This window comes from Nyctibius grandis, chromosome 15, assembly GCF_013368605.1.
Source record: "Nyctibius grandis isolate bNycGra1 chromosome 15, bNycGra1.pri, whole genome shotgun sequence".
In the NCBI taxonomy this organism is placed as follows: Eukaryota; Metazoa; Chordata; class Aves; order Nyctibiiformes; family Nyctibiidae; genus Nyctibius; species Nyctibius grandis.
Genome location: NC_090672.1, coordinates 13444898 through 13464571, shown reverse-complemented (window position 1 = coordinate 13464571; position 19674 = coordinate 13444898). Strand labels below are relative to the sequence as shown.

General features: G+C 43.5%; 1 protein-coding gene across 3 annotated transcripts in view; it reads right to left on the bottom strand.

The window, feature by feature from the left end:
• Positions 1-19674, bottom strand: part of ASPSCR1 (ASPSCR1 tether for SLC2A4, UBX domain containing) — a 44581-nt gene that overhangs the window by 19558 nt on the left and 5349 nt on the right. For all 3 annotated transcript variants that reach the window (XM_068413149.1, XM_068413147.1, XM_068413148.1), the window contains 7 exons: positions 18372-18472; positions 11550-11607; positions 10659-10732; positions 9417-9855; positions 2876-3015; positions 1342-1423; positions 403-469 (listed from right to left, as the gene is read on the bottom strand). In XM_068413149.1, coding sequence (XP_068269250.1) covers positions 403-469; positions 1342-1423; positions 2876-3015; positions 9417-9855; positions 10659-10732; positions 11550-11607; positions 18372-18472 — 961 coding nt within the window. The remainder of the gene's footprint in view (positions 1-402; positions 470-1341; positions 1424-2875; positions 3016-9416; positions 9856-10658; positions 10733-11549; positions 11608-18371; positions 18473-19674) is intronic.

The following is a 19674-nucleotide window of genomic DNA, read 5'->3' as shown; positions in this document are numbered from 1 at the left end:
GGGTGGTGGTGGTGTTTTTTCCCCAAAACTTTTAAAGTTTTAACATAGAGGAAGTGTCCAAACTCAACTCAGTGACATACAATTTGACACAAACAATGGGATATCAAGTGGGACAGTTTCCTGAGCACAAATATTTTGCCATCAAGTAGCCTGACAGTCGCCATCAAGTAGTCCTGGAAACAAATTCCCCTTAACTAAGTTAATTACCCCAGACCCTTTTCTCATCCAGTTCAGATGCCCTATAAGGACAGTGTAACTAGCTACTGCTGCTTTTTCAGAGCAGTATTACTTCCCTGGACAGCAGAAAAGCCTGTCCAGAGCCACTCTCCTTTGTCATGCAACTAATCAATGATGAGAGAGGTTAGCTGCAGCTACGCAGACTGAAGCAGAGATTGCTCTTACCAGTCTCACTAGGACGGAAGAACCCCTGTAGAACATGCCGGTCTGGAAAATGGACTCTCAACACCACCTAAATCAGAGGCAAAGCACATTAGGTCAATTACGTAACACCTGTCCTTGGCTTAGAATTTGTGAGCAAGTTTGTTGTTTATTTTTAATGGGGAGATTTGAGATATTTACTCTACAGGGGTAGAACAGCGCACTGGCTAACAATTACTGTGCAGCTCCTCAGAGAACATGGGCCGTCTGGCTTGCAAAGGTGGTCAGAGAGCTGATCCATAGAACCAGCATGATGCACAATGCAGCAGCACTTATTCGGAGAGTAGGAGCTCCCTGTGCTACGTGATGCACAAACAATGAAGAAAGTCACTCAGACAGGTACAGACAGTGTATCAGTATCCTGAAGTGTCCATATCAGCAGGAATCCTCCCACCATACATCTGAAGTAAGTCATACCATTCTATTTCCACCACTGATCAGAAAGCACTTAACTTGAGAACTTAATCTTTTTTTTTTTCAATAAATCATCAAAGACAAAAACCGCATTAGGATCGTATTTACAGAGTAAGATATCTCCAATCTGTAACATCTTATCATTTAACTTGTAATGAGATACTACTAAAACATAAGAGTCTACAGAGAAGAGGCAGATAGGAAAGCTCAGTCATACAGACTGATGTGTGCACAACATAAGGGTTTTGAAACATCTGGAACAAAATAAAAGGAGCTATACTGCCTGCCACTCAACCATATCATTACAGGCCAGCTGAGTTTACATGGTACAACTGTTATGCAAGGCCCACAAACAACTAACAGGGACAGGAATTTGAGAAGTCTTCCTACAAGTAGCTCAAGATCCTATTGATCACAACTGATTCGCAAAAGTTACTCAAGCCCTAAGTCTGGACTAGCCAGAGGGACTGGAAAAAGAACAAAGACTACCTTTGGGTAACGCTCTAACTTTTCCTTCAGCTGAGCCTCCCTCAAAGACTTTGTCATCAGTGGAGCTTCTTCCAGGCGTTTCCTAGATACATGGGAAGAAGATAAGCTGTCACTTCAGTGATTTTAGGATGTATTATTATTTTATTAAGAAAGCGAAATGTCCAAGCAGGGCTGATGAAAACTGCTCAACTGTTCCGTGTATCCCTCACAGCATTTTCCCCACCTCCTGTGGTTCCTATCCCAAAAATCTCATATACGGAACTACTGAGCATCAGCAACCATACTGTACAAAATTACTTTCCTTGTACAAGTTTAAAAATAAGTTCACTGCAGCAGATGCCAGAAAAGATACTAGGAAGAGCAGGAGGATGTTTGCTTAGACTACTCAAGAAGAGATGGACTTATTAATCCAATAATACAGAGACTAAAGTTGGACGTGATTACTCCGGAGACGGAGAAGAGCCACTTGAAGCTGAAAAACAATGCTGGCACAAGAAATTAATGGGTATTAATTAGCAACAGGGAAACAAAACAAAAATGAGAGTTTCAGGTAATTCAAGAACTGGCATTGCACACTGGTGTTTTAAAAGGAGTGGTGGGTGCAAAAAAAACTACCAGTATTTAAGATGAAACAATAAATTCAGGAAAACAATTATACATCTTCCTGTAGGTAAAGAAATAAGCTTAGATCCAACAGATCCCACGTTAAGCTTTAGTCCCTTTTCCTTGTTTGCACTGAATTCTGAATAACTGATTTACTGGGCTAGATTTTGGCGAAACATTTCATCATATACTTCTACACAACTATTTGCAACTTCATCTCTTACATCTATACAGTTTGAAGGACCTCTTTTTATTTTTAAGAATCATCAAGGTATCTTGGGAACAGCTCCCAAACAAAACAGCTACAGGCTTCCTTCACCAACTGTACCCAGAACTGTCAGCTGGTACAACATGTTCCAAGATGCTCTGAAAGTGCCAACTCACAATCTGAAAAGCAAACACTAAATTAACCTGCTCCGTTCATTCTTTGTATACCAATTGCTGATTCATACCAATTCTCAGCTCTTCATGAAGTCAAAATTAAATTCTAATTGCATTTAAATATTGCATTGTACGCAGCTAGTTTTTGTTAAGATTCACCAGCTGGCATCAGAAGCCAAGTGGTATCAGTTTCATGTGTAACTCGCCTTTATTTTTATCCCTGGCTGTGAGAGGAAAACGGATTACAAGCACCAGTGGGAAGTCAGTGGGAGTTATTCTTGTGAAGCTGGATTATTGTGTTCATGTATTTGTCCATCACAAGTTACAAATTCCATCAATTTAATTCCTAATAGTTAACATGAAGTCAAATCAAAACAGACAGCAGGAGCTCACCACTGCTTTGGGCCTCTAGCAAATAAAAGCACATCTAATTACAAAGGCAGTGGCTTCTCTTTCAGAAGGGAGAAGGAAGGAAAGCAAAAGAGGTGGGGTGTTACATGGCTTTGAATAACATGGAGCAATCTCAGTCACCAGCAGAAAGGGAACTTGCCTCTCACTCTGCAGCTGTGCCAAACGTTTCCGTACATCATCCACTGTGACTTCAAAAAACTCATCAGGAAGCTCTTCTGGGCCAGCAGGAAGTGGTTCTAGTAGGTCCAGGTGACATACAAGTGGCTCTCGTTCTACAAGCTACAGAATAAAAATGAGCTTCGATCAGTCTTAAATGCGTTGCTTTGCGTATGCTCTAAGGTTCCTGAAAAAGTAAACGGACAGTATTTGCAAACTGAAATACATTCACTAGTGTGGAACTCATGGCACTGAGATCAGACTAACGATACAGAGGTTGTCAGTGTTGTCATTTTTTATAGTTGATAGAGCTTGGGGCACAATCCCTCCCAACAAGCAGTAGGAATCTATATTGTCAGGTTAAGTCACACCCCAGCAGTTAGCTGCTCTCCACTGTCAGTATAGGAAGCCCAGGGTAACAACCTCAGCAGTCATCCAACGTAGGGAGAGGTGGCGCCTTTCCAGGGAGTGCCTGTGGAAACTCTTCACTTACAATACAATGACATTTTGCAGCTGAACCGTACTTCTAGCTAGTTACAAGCTTGTTACAAGTACTCAGAAATTACCCCTATCCCAAAAACATAACCTGCCTCTCTCTGCTCTGCTCCAAACCTCTCTCAGTACGTAATCACTTCCTTACCATTCTGCAGGCAGCATACAACTTACACAGGTGCTATTCTTCGTACTACAGACTATAAACTGCCCTTTTAAGTTTTTCATCTGCCACGCGCTCCTGGCTCCCGTCGTACCTTCTGTTCTCTTCGCTTCACGTTCTCTTGCCACAGAACCAACTACACGAGTTCCCAACCAGGGCTCACTCCATTCCTTCTTACTCCAGAGAGCGATCCTTTGCTTTGGTAAGGTAGTTTTTGATCTGTTGAGTTCTCTGAACTGAACCACTGCAGGGTTTCATTGTACACGTTTCAAATTTTTAACCTGGCTTATGGTGCACAGAAATTTCTCTCAGACAGTGAAAACCCTTTTGTTTTGCACTTACAAAGTACTTAGCACTGAAACCGGCCTTTGCTGCAGGCAAAGCAGACAGATGCGAGGGGAGCGGTTCACTGTATGCATTAACTGCAATAAAGGTATTTGATACATTTATTGGCAACTTTCCCTACACCCCAGCCGCTGCAGACAGGCCATTCAAGCAGATCACAGACCTCAAACGGCAAAGATACCCCTCTCACCTGCACGGCAGGGCACAGGCAGCCTGGCACTCTGCTCCCCCTGCCTCCAGAGCCCAGAACTGGGAGCTGGGTATCATGATAGCAAACCTTTCAGCACAATTGTGTCCTGGCCTATAACTGTGGTTGCAGTTATTAAAAAACAAAACAAAACAAAAACAAAACCCCCAAAAATTCCCAAACCAGCAACAACACTACCAAACAAAAAACACCACCAAAACCCACAGCCCCCCCCAAAAAACCCCAAACCCCAAGAAAACCCCAAACCAAAGCCCCAACCTACCAGACAAAGAGCATTCGCTGTCTCTGAAGGGGGAATGACTTTACGTATCCCTCACAACGCAGGAAATGTTAGATACTGGCTGCTATCCCTTACATCAAAAGCAGCAGCTGTCAGTAGGTGCATATAAACCACTACCAGAGTCAAATACACGACAGCCAGTTACACCTATTGGCTCTTGAACAATTCAAACTTTTTAAATCATAGAAATGTTTAAACACACAAAGCTTGAAAACAAACAGCACAGCGTATTGCAGGCTCCAGGAGATGCAGCGGGGGAAGCAGTCCATGACTGAAGAGCCCCACAAGAACTTTGATAGTTAATACAGCATTTCTTTACAGTCAGCTGCCACCCTAACGCAGCTTTCGGCTCTGTGAACAAACCTGATGCCCATTTCTTCTCCCCTTATTCCCTCATACCCACCTTCCGATCCTAATTAATGCCCAATGTCCTCCCTCCCTCTGCTCCATCCCCTCTCCCTTCCCCCAGGCACAGGCCCCTGGGAGCAGAAGGAGTCTCCCTCAATTGTCAAAAGCACAACACAAATTACAAGGCAACGTTCACTCTGCTTGTGGGCACTAAAGGGTAATTTGAGAAATTAAAAGAGCGAGGTTGTGTGGGTGGGACCCTTGGCTACTTTTAGAAAGTTGAGCAGGGTCAGCTCTAACTAGCGGGTGAAGGAGCCTGATTGCAGCTCTCGGGGGCGCAGGGGGAGGAATGCCCAGCGTTGCAGGAGTGATGCTGGGCAGCAGAGCCGCCCTCCGGGAAAGGGCCCGCTGCACAACGGTCCTAACTGCTGCCCGCGGCTGGTCTGGTAAGGCCAGATCCACGGCAGAGGCCAGAGGAGAACGAAACAGGCCTCCCCAGTAATCAGGTATACTTCAATCCCCTCAAACAGGCTTAAGTTTCATTTCATTCTAAACACACACATACTGAAAATAGACTTCTCGTTCCCAAAAAAACAAAAGACTGAGCAGGCATGTCCTACGGCATGTTGTGAAGGGTGCTGGGACACGATGGAGAAATTCCAATGTCTGCATTAGCAAATCCTAAACTTACCATTTAGCACTGGCTCTAGCAAGCACTTCAGCTAATCCTAACAGCAGCAGGATTCCACAGGGAAAGCGCCAGTCACTGCCCAAACCATGGCAGTAGCTAAAGACTTCAGCCAAGACATCAGAAATCACGAGATGGCAGAAGGCAGACACATATCCCAGTCCTGAGCGTTCACCCCCCTTCCTCGCTGTGTGTTCACTGCTCCAGAGCGCTGTACGTCAGAGCGTCGCCTTCCAGACATCTTTGTTCAAACAATGGGTCTCCTCTGCCAACACAGGGCTGCGAATGGGCGCTCAGGAACTTCCCCCTACAGCCATTCCCCAGCCTACCAGAAGTACCTACAAAATCCACTGCTCCTCAGACATAAACGCCCCATTCTTGACCTCCAACTTACATCCAGACAGTACGTCCCCATTTAACCCTCTGCAGGATACCTGTGCCGGCCCCGCACGACACACAGCTACCTTTTAGCTCCTAAATCTACAATTTTATCTGTTTCCCCAGTCAACACTGAATGCTGAATATCGTAACTTCCAAACCAAGACACATTACTTAGCTACTACTTAGCATGAAGAAACATACTTTTCTGTACAGAAGAAGGAGCAGATCTGTGCATGTCTAACAAGACTGAAAAAATACAGAGTAAGAATTCCCTAAGATTAAATTTTCAGCTAACCCCCAATAACAGAGCGAGACCTCTGGAGAGAGCTGCAATGACTGAGTTTTTGTGAAATATAATTCAGGTGATTTGAGCTTGTTTTTCAGAGGTTTTGTAACTTAATTCCAGAACTGCACAGCAGGGTCTGATTGGAGAAGGGCAGCACAAGGTGTCTACTAAGCACTGCTTAGCAACCAAAAGACATCATCATTTTACCTCTGAGGATGCAAAGACTGCCACATGATAATACCACAGTATCTCTTCTGCCATGTATTTAATGCCCTGTGGAATCAACCATACATCTTGCCTCCCTACAGACATAAGAAACACTCTTCAGAGAGAAAGAGGTATCCGTTCCTGTTGCTCTACCAATTCTCTCTTTTCCCAGAGTCCAGCCATCATCCTGTTCCTCTTCCTTCATCCATTACCATTTGCTCACTTAGGAATTCCAATTAGGCATCTCTCAATCTGAGTACCTCGATACAGCTGTATTTTAGTGTGTCACCAACAATCCTAAAGTACAGACAGAATCCAAAAACTACCTTCCCGTGGCAACTTACAAAAAGGAGGCCATCAGGTTTGCCAACTCGCTTCTCAGTCCACTACACATCTAGTGTTCCCCGCAACCGTGACAAAAGGTGACATCTCCTGTAACAATAAATGGCCACCCTACGGCAGTTTTGACCTTCGTTCCGTAGCTCCGGAGGAAAGCAAGCTGTGCATTTTGCTGTCATATTTCTGCCAGCAACACCCTTCAGGAGCCAAGGACATTGCATTATGGTTTGTCACCTTCATTCTTCGAAGTCTCTACCTCTACTACCAAAGCTGCGGTGTGAGGCACTTTTCACCACAGGCTGAAGCCATCTATTCGCAGCAGTTCTGCGAGGCAGCCTGTGCAACTGCAGTCCATGCGATGAAGCCTGGTGGCAGGAAGAATGCAGCTCACTCTGTGGTCACCACCCTGGACCTAAGTAAGCACGTCAGCTGAGGAAAACTTTTATTTCATTTTAAGTAAAGCAGTGGCTATTGTGCTTTGCACAGCAGCAAGCTCTCCCTGGAGACCCACCTCCTCCCCACCACCTCAGGGAGCTCTAATCTCATGGGGAATCTGGTGTAAAGTTACCTTCTAATAATTAATGTTCTGACATCAAAGTCAGCATGCAGCTGTCTGTAAACCATCTTTAGCCCAAGAAACGAAGGGACGCCGGCACAGATTTTATCCAGCCCCTCTCTTCAGCTTCAAAAACCACACACAGGCAAAGCATTAATGGGAAGATTCTTTTACAAAAATGGACCTTTGATGTTTAAAAATAATTTGTTTTGTTTTGGGTTTTTTCCTCAGGACTGAAAAGGGACAAAAAGCAGATGCCATGTGGCTAGCCCTGCTCTGCTGTTGCTGCTGAGAGCAAGGAGAGCGGAGGATGGCAGGAATGGAGGAGGAACAAAATGTAATCAATCAGCAGCAAAAGCACCAGAGATCAAAGGGCTTGAAAGCAGCAGTCAAAATCACATGCTGTTTAACGCAAGGGCAGACCCCCCCCAACAGAATCTGCAGCTGCTTCCAAAGCTGCTCTCAGACTGGGAGGGAGGCTGGCTCCAGAAGTGCCTCCGAGTGGTTTGAACTGGACTGCAATTCTGAGAAAGACGCCGGATCATGAGAGTCCTTAGGCCACCGCTGCGCAGCTCGGTGCCCAACAGCACAACTTCACAGTAAGCTGGAGCCAGCAAGATGATACAATGAGTTCTGCCTCTCCAGCCAGCACGCGGAGAAGTGCGGACAACAGCACTGGTGAAGAATATCACCACAAAACTTCGCACCTCTTCCTTCCTTCCTTTTCAGACACAACGGAAACTCCTCCTTTCCAAGTCCCTCACAGGTGAGAGTGTGATTGAAGCAAGCAACACCTTAGCCTGGACAAATCACCCAGCCTACTGTTTAGTTCTCCATGCCCAGGCTCTGTTCCAAAAGGTTAAATAACACTGATTAGGTGGACCCAAACATGTTTCTAATACACTGAAATATTCACCACTGGGTTGGCAAGGCCACTTTCTGCTACATTTGTAGCTGCTCCAGAGTCCTTCCAGGGTCTGGCTTCTTCTCTAAAACAATTCAGAAACTCATCAAGAATGGACCACAACCACAAAGAAGTCGACCAAGGCAGAATCTCTACATCAACGTGAGCGCATAAACACAGTCTTCCTAAATTCCTCCTGGATGGAGCTCCCTTTGAACCTCGTCAGGCACCCTTTCTTTCTACATAGGGCTTTCCATTGTATAATCCCATGGCTGGATCAGAACCAGAGTTAAATACAAAAATTCCAACTCTAGGAGGTACTAAAGAGTGGAAAACAATGAAGGGGACCTCTGACCACTACAGCCAGCCCTAGTGATGATGTGTGCAGCGAAGGGACCAGGGAAAGAGCCAGTCACACAGAACCCAGGATGTGAAACTCCCAATGCACAATAACATGGAGTAAGTGATGAATTTAATGCCTCCTATACTTCAATTTACACTACTTGCCAGACATATCCAACCTTGCTGAAGGCATTCAGTTCCATACAGCTGCCCTACAGAAAGCATACTTAACATCATTCAGAGGCCATCCTGTCACGGCATCACAGCACTCCTGAGCCATCAGTTCTGGTATCTCTACATGGGCTAAAGCATTTTTAATTTTAACCAATGCAGTTTTACTTCAGAGACACCAACAATGATGACAGATGTGCAACTTGTCTTTCTGGGAAAAGGGTTAGAGAGAGGTAGACTTTATTTAAGAAGCAGGGTATTTTAGAGCAAGACAGAAGACACTTTTATATGCAAACAGAAATAGAGAAGGAAAAGGATGGAAGGTTTCTGCTTCACTGCAATACTGAGAAAATTAAGACTTACAGAAGGGATGGGACTAGACTGAAAAGAAGATAAAAGGTCCAGACCTGCTTTTTTCAAATATCGAACTCCTGGCAACTGTAGCTGAAAAATTCCTTTCCTAGATCTATAGCCCCTACATTCTACCACACGTGTCACCGGAAGAGTTAAAACTGTAAGTCAGGGTGACCACAGGCAGAAGGAACTCTGAGGAAGCAGATGTTAACAACTACCAGCATGGGACACTGCTTTTACAATAGCTTTACTATGGAGTTCCACGTTCCACAGAAAGGCTCAGAAGAAAAATCAATACCTCCTTACTGAACTCTTGGCAGAACTGTATGTCACCAAGGCACCTAACCCTGTATCACGGGGAAAAAGTCTTAAATGCGGGAACACCTTTTTCCTCATAGGAGCTCAGCCTTGGGCAAGGCAGCATAAAAAACGCCCTCACTGCAAACAAATTTTCCCTTACCTGTTCTTGCTCCTTTTGCAGTTCTTGGCTGTTCTTAGACTTCTTTGGCTTAGAAGGGCCTCCAGGACTGGAAAAAGTTGTTGGCAGCTTTGAAGATGGCGTATCTAACCCAAGAGATGGCGCAGCTACAGAAGAGTCCCCCAGACGCTGTCCATCTCCAGAAAAAGGGACAAAGGGGGTAGACTCGGGCTCTGAGGAAGGCCTCAGCTGCTCCAAGCTGGCATGAGATTCTCTAACCGAGTCTTGCTTGTCTGTGCAGCTGTTTAAAGACATGGTCACATCCCTGTGGTCCAAGTCCTTTGGGAATGTGTTTGCTTGAGGTAGGGGCACATCCACTGCTCCTTCAATAGAGCTTGGCCTCACTGTCAGCTCATCGCACCGCACCGTGGCACCCGCAGCTTCCTCCTGACCAGACGAACTGCATTTCTTCATGACAACTCTTAAATAAGACACCAGAAGGAATAAAAACAGAATAATTTATCCTAACAGTACTGCCTTCTCCATTCTCAACATGACCGTGACACAAAAAAGACAGCTAGACTCAAATATACCCCCAATTTAATGATCTGCTTCTTCCAGACACTCACAAAGAACAAGCTCCAACTGCTCTCAAGTTAGGGGTGGGGGGCTGGAGGTTTGTGCAAAAAAAACAGAACAGGAACTACCCACTCCATGGGAAGAAAACTGCCTTCCAGGAAAAAACAGCAGTCAGTTGTAAAGCACAGCTGCTAATCACTCTTCCCTTCTGTATATACTGCACAGAACTGGCGAGAAGATCACAGAAAGGCTGTCATTGTCCCCCACCTCACCCTCCCAAACAGTCAGCAGGAGGCACTGCAGGGATTGGGAGTTTAATGCCTGGAATCCAAAGCAGGGAAGAATGAAGTGGTAGATGATTGTCCTCTCTCAGAGAGACTTTTAACTTTGAATTGTCTGTCTCACTCACAGGAAAAAAAAAAAGCAAAAAAAAAAAAAAAAAAGGCCAAAAAAAAAGAAAAAAAGCAAACAAGCCGCTTTAATCTGCACATGACTGGTCAGTGCCAGCATCTGCAGCTGTGGGAAGCACATCTGGGCAGCAGTTTCAGATAAACAGGCAAACACAATAATTACTGAGTGCCACGATGTTTGTCTTTTTGAACTTTTTTCGTGCCTTTTTTTTTTTTTTTTTTTATTTGAAACAAAACAAATTCACCACCAGAGTGAAAAGGAAAAATAAAGAATCCAAACTTTGCTCCTCCCAACCTGATGATGGCACTGCCTCCAGTCAGGCCAAGTGACTTCAGTGTTGTCTTTTCTAGGGCATCTTTTCCTGGTATCTGCAACAAAAACAGAGGGAAGTAATTATGGCAACTGCCTACCTGGGAGAGCATTTAAAGTGCTCTTTCTAGAAAGAAGCCTGTATCAAAACAAACACCACACAGCACCAAAACCAGCACAAAACACACTCTTTCTCCAGTTGGAAATGAGACCTGGATCTATCTGTATTCACCTGTACTGCTTTACCAAATTCACTGCTTATTAAATGATCTCAAGGGAAGATGACCTACATATATTTGCGTCCCACACATACATCCACATCGGATCTGACCTCAGCAAAGCATTATTTCTATCACAGAAGCTAAATCACAGGCAACATCTCAGAGCTGAAAGACAGATGATTTTGTTACATACACCTCCCATCTGCTTGTAACGACCTGTTCCAGAATAAAGATGATCTGTCCACAGAGGTCAGCAGGAAGTGAAGGGGACAGCTAGGGAGAGCAAATTCCATAATACACACATACAAAATATTAACAAAACATTAATAGCAAAAGATCAAAACACAGAGAAAAGCAAATATTTATTAAAACGAAACCACTGTTTTGACTCGAGCTTTAAAAGAAGTTGGAAAGAAAAACACAAACAGGTCATTGAGCTTATTTTATGGGCTCAGAAGTCTAAACGGCCCAGGGTTTCGTTCCAAGAGAGCTTTTTTCCATACAGACATGTCATGCTTTGAAAAGACCAACATTTTTCTACTTCCCCTCTCAAGAAAGTTCAAAAGAAACACTTTCCAGGTTGGAAAGCAGAGCTGAGTTTTTCTTATTTTTAGGGACAGAAGAAGAGACAGTTAAGACGACTTTGCTGGCTTACCTCATCTCGCATGTAAATACAGACTGGAGAGAATTCACCATGCTCTTCCATAAACTCCCTGCAACAAAAAGCAAAATACTGCAGCATCTCTAGAACAGTCTACCCCCTCCAAAACCAATGTAGAGCAATAGTAAGAACTGAAATCAGCTAGCAACACTCTCCTCCATGCTCCTCCAGCAACAACCGGTACACAGTTCACAGAGTCAGTATAAGACATTAGGTAAAGAATTTGCTCCAATGCATTCACTGTTCATTAAACACAGCCCTGAAAGTTTTTAAAAAAAAAAAAAGGAGAAATAATTCAAGTTCATTCTGAAATTAGTCAATCTTACTAGATAAATTTGAGCACATCATTCTTCATGTGCCTATTACCCAGTCTGGAACATGACTTAATAATACTTGCTCTTTTTAATCCCTTATCTAAGTTAAATACTTTATTACCGTTTAGACTGTACTTTCCTTGGGGACAGGTCAGTTTCTGTCCAGGTATGCACAGCAACAAACAGAATGAAATGCTGCTCTAAAGCAAATAATCTGAGGACAAAGAATTTGACTTAGTATCAGACAGATTAAAAAAGAAAAAAGAAAAAAAAAAAGAAACAGCAGAAGCTTTCAGATTCTGGAGACCAGGAACAAAACGAAGCCAAAGGAAAGGCTGCCGCAGGAGACAAAGTGAAGATCAACCCACATTTAAGCAATTCAGTGAGGCAGGACACATATTAGCAATGATGCAAACTGCTGACAGCCCATCTGCAGAGGGAGACATAAGTGAAGCACTCTTAGCATAGAGCAGGGGAAAAAACAGTATGATGCTACTCTTGACAAGATGCTACTCTTTCCATTTTCCTCTAGATAAGCAATTCTGAGGCATTCAAGTAGAAGCTTTGTTACATATTCACTTGATCAAACACAGAAGAGGGACAGGGAAAAGAGAATCGCTGCCTGTCGCAGCAAGTCTCAGCTCTCATCCATCCAAGATCATGCAATTTCAAAAGAGAGCACACATGGAAAACCCGACAACAGAGTGTTCTTAATGGAAAGAAAAAAAGGACTAACACTTCTAGCAACAAAACCTCTGTAGAAGTAAAAAGCCTTAAAGAATTAACCAGTACATTACACTGAAGCACTGAAATCAGTGAGAGAATTAGATTAAACAGCAAAAGAAACTCTCTTTCATGTTGTTCTCCAGTATTTTTCACTGGAAATTAGAAGTTTTGGAAAGATATTTCTAATTCAATCATTTCTCTGCATTGTTTGTAATTCTGCAGCAGCGGTCAGAAGCACACATTCTCCTAAATATATTTGCAAAACATTCATCAACTTGGTGTCCAAGTGTCACAAAATTTAAGCAGCAACTCAGACTGCTTATATCCAGCGCATCACTTACACCTATCACTTGTACCTTCAGGGACTCTTTCTCTATCTTGTGCTTTAATTTGCGAGCGCCACACCTGGGGGATGGAACAGGCAATGACTATGAGAAAAGGATGTCAGTAGTCAAGGCTGGGTTCATTCTGACTTTTCCTGGAAAGGAGTTTAATGAACAGAGTTCCCCTACTTAAAACATTCTGCCTTCAGCATTGTGTAATTTAAACATATGTATTTTGGGATGAAATATTACCATACACAAAGTTATTTCCAGGGTTTATGTAGGAAAAGGATCCCTTAAGTAATAGTCAAAATCCATTCAGTCAACCGAGCCTCTAATTCTGAAGTGACTATGCACATTACATAGTATGTCTGTGCTCCGGCCACACTGACTACTGCTGTTAGAAAGGCTTCTACATCGTAGCTGCTAAGTCCACAAATAGGCATGCAATAAACCCAACCATTATGGAAAGACCACCTTAGGACAGGGATTCCGTTTTCTGTTCAGGTAAGAAGGAGAGAAAATAACCCTCAACACTTTAGCAACCTGCTTGCACAGCAGAAGACAAGAGTCTGCATACCCAAATGCACCTTACTACTTTCAACGCAGCGGTTCCAATAATCTCAAGTATCACCATAGTGTTCAAAGTTACTTAACAACAATAGCTTTGCCAGTATTGTCTTATGTAGTCTTTCTATTACGTCCAAAATATGTCACAGATGAGCAGCTTAGAAGAATATATATACACCATCGATGGCTTACATAGATTCATGATAAAATAGTATTTAGCCCAGCACAAAGTGACAAAACAAACTGAACGGGGAAGGAGTCAACCAGCCTACAGAGTAGAAAATGAAGGGAAATAGCCATGAAGTTCGGGGAAAATTCATCAAGGACATTTACATTTAGACTCAAAACACAGCTTAAATGAAATGTAAGTGAAATAGCTGGAACCAGAAGTCACTCAGATTGAAGAGAGCCACCTGGAAAATTATGATACTCAATCCTTGAGTAATCCTCAAGAGCAAACGCACATCAAAGAGTTCCAGCTGGAGGATGTGGGGGAGCAAAGCTGTTAAGTACAGACCAGAATTGAGACTTCTGTTTGGTTTAACTGTAGCAGTCTACGTCCTGTCTTGATCTTCAGGTTAAAACTTAAGCCTTTCTAAATAAAGCAGGCAACAACATGGTGATATGGGACAAGGTGAGCCACAATGAAACTGAGAAGCTCCACTCACTAGAGTAGCAAATCCAAACAGAGTAACCTGTAAAACCAGTCCTGAGGGTCAGGTCTGGTTTAGGGAAGGCAAGGGCTGAGAACTACTTCCAGACCAGCTGCAACAGATCACAAGTGGTTCACAGTGCTGAGATACCATTCTTTCAGCACGCTTCTCCCAGCTACCACACCAAACCTCGTCGTGCAGAAAGTGACACGCACGCCCAGAGCATCCAAACTATTACATTCAAACTTCAGATTATGAAACACAGTTAACTTTCTAACTCAAGATAAACAACCAACACAACGCTAGAATAGGTGTGCCACCATTTGCGGTTCTGCAGTTAGTTATTCTCTGTCAAGGACAGAAAGCCATATACAAGCTCTGCGGGAATCAAGAGATTAAGTTCCTGATACAGAATAAGCATAATCTTGTGACTCAAGACCCAGGCTCTGACCTCCCTCGCTCCTTTCGCAGCAGCAACCGAGTAAGTTCCAAAGGCCAACGCTTGATGAGGAAAGGCAGAAAAAAAATCTTGTCTCTTGATGGGAAGATCAGAACGAAATAGCTCCTAAGGGACTACCTTTAGCACACCATAGCAGGCTACGTGCGCTCAGACTTTTCCAGACAACCCAGGAGAACTAGTCATCCCTACCTTATTTTCAATGGATTTTGCCTCCAATCAGGATCATCTGTGTCCTTACAGGAATCCTCAATAAACGCACACAAAAGGTAAAGGAGTGCTGAGACATGGAGGAAACAGTACAGATTCACAGAAAAGGCAGATGAAACAGCCCAGAGGAATGAAAGCTTGAACCTCAAGTCGCCTGTCTATCAGGAAAGGTGGATGATCACCATTTAGGAGGAGAGAAGCCGAGGCACAACAGAACACACGTCCTCACCACGCAGACACATAAAAGAGCAAACCAATTTGACTCACACAACCTAGTTTCATTCACCTTTCCAAAATTGCTTTCCACTGCAATCCAAGCAACTCTTTGGATTGAAAAGCCTTCTAAAAATGTATGGAAAATATCTGAACGAGTGATACCACAAAAGCAGCAAAGAGTCATAGTCATGGTCAAAACTGTCTTCAAGCATCCAGACTGCAATCGCTTCTATGTAAAACGGTCTATGAAGCTGCTGAAGCTGCCAGACAGGCAACAGCGAGACAGAAAAGCAACAGTTCTCCCAGGCCTAATGCTAAAAGAGTATACAATGCTTGTGCCCTCAACCAGTCTCTGCAGAACAGACTCCTCAGGAAAGATCCCCCAGAGACTTATTTTTGTATAACTCTTGGAAGCCAGCAGGCTCCTCCTCCAGCTGCTGTTAATCCATTACATGCATTCACTGAGGCAAGCACACACATCAAACACACTGTCATTTCTTTGATGTGCTGTTCTTCAGAAGGGGAACGGCAAGCAGATTAGATTCCTCCATGTAGTGATCTGACAGGGCCTGTAAACATCTTGTGCAAGGACTGCCGCACGCTGAGAGGAGGAGCAGCCTTACAATAGCTTCCAGACCGTCTTCAGACCCAATTAGCCAAGATGGACGCTGGAAACCCGGGGGAAATTCCAGCGGATTTAGAATACTTCCCCTCACGCACTTAGAGCAGCTGAGCATTCCAGGAAAACATCCCCAGTTGGAAAGTCAAAGGAAGGATTCAGCAAAAGTCAGGAACTAGCTGACTAGTTGGTCAGCTGCGTCAATACACACTGAAAAGCAGCACAGCCCATGACATCTATACGGATGGCTACAGATCCAGCTTGTTTTGTGATTAAGTCTTACACAGCACCTTTGCTGCTGGTTGAACTTAATCAGAAGTTTGCATAGTCCATCCAAACACCTGAGCTCAGCTTCTAGAGGGCAGAAAAGAACAGTTGCATCTTATGAATTGAAGTTAATAACGCTTAGCACACTGTAGCAGTTAGAATCTTAAAAAGAGCGGCATGTACATTAACTATTAGTATTACAACAACCTGTAACAAATACAACCACTCCAAAGGAACAAAATTATATAAGAAGTTCAAAATTTAAACCTAATAAATAACCAACTAATGTGTGAGAAAGCCATACAAAGACTATTTGTCACTGTCCATAATTACAACCCCCACCAGTGTACCAGTTTCCAAATGGCAACAGGCACTCTTCTCCTCCCATAGGGCACAAAGTATGTAATAAAGTACAAGAGGGGCCTTAAAACACCCAGGAAAATTATACCTGGCTTTTCTTGCCTACCTCTTTCCTCCATCAAAAGAAAAAGAATTACTTCCTCTCTATCATTTACATGAAGACTGTCCCTTTTGACTTAAGAGTAAATGCCAGTGTAGGCCTGGTCCCTGACCATCAAAGACAAAAAGAGAATGATAAGTAAGGCTCATTTATATCACTTTAGAGTCACTAGACTACCTCAAGCATTTCCTGAAACTATGACTTGATGATACAAAATGTTGAGTAGAAAAACTGACATATTCCATTCCTACACATCTGCTGCTTCCTCCTTTTGGATCCTTGTTTCCAGACAGGTTACACTTCTTGTCATAACTGCCTGTGAGAGACAGCCCTTCACTGGGTTAGGAAACCTGTCTCCCTGAAAGATAACGTAGGGAAAATACTATTTTTCAGCTCAATTAGCTACTTAAGCCAATTCCCCATAAAGCTGCACAAACAGAGGGGAGCTAAGACAGGAGGGCAGGAAGTGAGCACTAGCTGTTCAGTCCCCTACTGCCACACACAAGATGCCCCTGATCCAAACTCCCTCCCTTGGGCCAGCACTAGTCACTCCTTTGACGTTGTTATGGGCCAGTCCAGGAGCTAAGCTAGCAGAAAAATAACAGCACGTCATTGGGAAGCTGGAAGAACTAGTTCCTTCACGCTAGAAACAGCTCCAGAGCAACTCCAGTCACACAATTCAACTGTGCAACGCTGACTTAATGAGGTAACATCAGCCAATTCAACACCAGAACCGTGCTGCTTAGGCTGTTTCGATTGCAGTGTAGAACAAGCAACTTTAAACTTCAGCTAAAGTAATTTATGCTAGTACATGTTAGTCTAGTACTAACACATACCAGTGTGTTAATCAGTCAATTACTACGGGTCAGCTAACAGGTGACAATCCATCGTTTTGCATCCTGTAACTGTACCCTAAAAGGCTGAGCTTATCTGAACGCTACTGCACCATCACCCTGACTACTGACTACTCACTTCACAGTGTTTCTAGCACCACAGCCTTGGAGACTTCAAAAGTTTTGACTCTTTAGATGAGTATTTAACTGGTTTGAGAAATTAACAAAAATAGTTCCAATTTGCACAATACCACAGCACAGCATCTGTACAGATGAGCAAGAGATTCAAACGCAACAAAGCAACTAGCAGAAGGCGAGGAATGTAAGAGAAAGAACCAGCTAGAAATACAGGATCTGAAAAAACATTTTATCAAGAGAAAGGTAAAGCCAACTACAATAGAAAAAAATGAAATTTGGAAATTCTGTTCAGGATAGAATAGCTGTCACAGCTTCAAGGCTTCATCTTCCAAGCCATGACAAAAATAAAAGAACAGTCCTTGGAGAAAAGTTTATTAGCTGGACATTTCAAAACAATACAGTATTTTTAAGTCACAACTAAAAACAAAAGCAAGTACTGAATGTAAACTGGACTCAAATAAGAACCCATGTATACGTTCAACAAATGTAGGACCAGAAATTCTTCCATTTAAACCGGATCTAATCAGTCTTTTGAAGATTCCACATTAGCCTGCTCAGAGCTCCAGATGTTCTTGAAGAACTTGCCCAACAGCAAGCCCCAAAAGCAACAGCAACTCGCTTAAGAAAGAACCCCCTCCACCACGTGGAACCTCAGCACAGAAATACTGCTGATCAAGATAACACAGGCTGCCATCTCAGCTCTGGCAGTAACTTGACTTCAAACAAGTTTGTGTAAAAGACAGGTGTGGCAAGATATCCAAGCACCGTTTTTCCTAGCCTTAGCAGTTTGTTACCGGTTTATGCCCTGAACCAGGAGTGCTACTCCAGGATTAAAAAATAATAATGAAACTATGGAGTGTCAAATCTGAAAGAGCAAGGAAAAGGCAAACGTCTGTGCTGCAAAGGAAAAAGCACAATCAAATAAACGCAAGCTCTACAAATCTGCAGGATTTAGCTGGATCACCATTACAACTAACTATTGTCATGCAGAGATCCATCCAAACAAGCACTTTCTCACTGCATTGCTCACCTGATCCTTGCAAAATGGTTGAGAAGTTCCCACAAAGTCTGTTGACAGAGAAAGGTGTCTTGTAAACGGGAGCCATCATCTAATTGTAACGCGATCCGAACCTATAGGAAAAATACACTGAATTCATCTGAAAATTCAAAACTTTTCTTTCTTCACAACAATTTTTTTCAGTATTTCAATGATATCTAGAACCTGCTATCCAAAAAAACATTACTTCCTTCTAAACACTTGCTGCAAAGGATTACATTAGTTAAAAATGCAGAGGAGTATTCAAATGATTATTTTAGAAGTTAATATATAGAACAGTTCTCTTCTGCTACGAATATGAGTAGTATATATGAGGATCTTATGAGAGACAGTGTCAAAGGCCTTACTGAAGTCCAGGTATATGATATCCACTGCTCTCCCCTCACCTACCAGGCCAGTCATTTTATCATAGAAGCTTACCAAGTTGGTCAAGCATGACTTCCCCTTGTTGAATCCATGCTGGCTACTCCTGATGATTTTCCTGTCATTCATGTGCCCGGAAGTTATTTCCAGGATTCGCTGCTCTATCACCTTCCCAGGGATCGAGGTGAGGATGACCCACCTGTACTTCCCTGGGTCCTCCTTGAAGACAGGAGTGACATTTGCTTTCCTCCAGTCTTCAGGCACTTCTCCCAATCACCACGACAGATCCAAGACTATCAAGGGTTGCCTTGCAGTGACATCTGCCAGCTCCCTCATCACTCATGCATCCCATCAGGGCGCATGGACTTATGTATGTTCAATGTGCTCAAGTATTCCCTGACCTGATCCTCTTCCACCAAGGGTACGTCTTCCTTGCTCCAGCCTTTCCCCCTGGTCTCTGGGACTTGGGATTCCTGAGGGCCAGTTTTGCTAGTAAAGACCGAGGCACAGAAGGTATTCAGCCTTTTCCATGCCTGTGTAACCAAGTCCCCTGCCTTGTTGAGCAACGGGCCCACATTCTCCCTAGCCTTCTTTTTGTCACCTATGTACTTAAAGAAGCCCTTCTTGTTGTCTTTGACGTCCCTGGCCAGATTCAGTTCCACTTGGGCCTAAGCTTTCCTAACTTCATCCCTGGATGCTCAGACAAGGTCTCTCTACTCCTAACCAGGTTACCCATCCTTGCTTTCACTCTCTGTACGCTTCCTTTTTGCGTTTGAGTTTAGCCAGGAGCTCCTTGTTCATCCAGGCAGGCAGCCGGGCACTTCTGCCTGACTTCCTATTCATTGGAACAGACCGCTCTTGAGCATGGAGGAAGCGATCCTTGAATATTAACCAGCTTTCTTGGGCCCCTCTT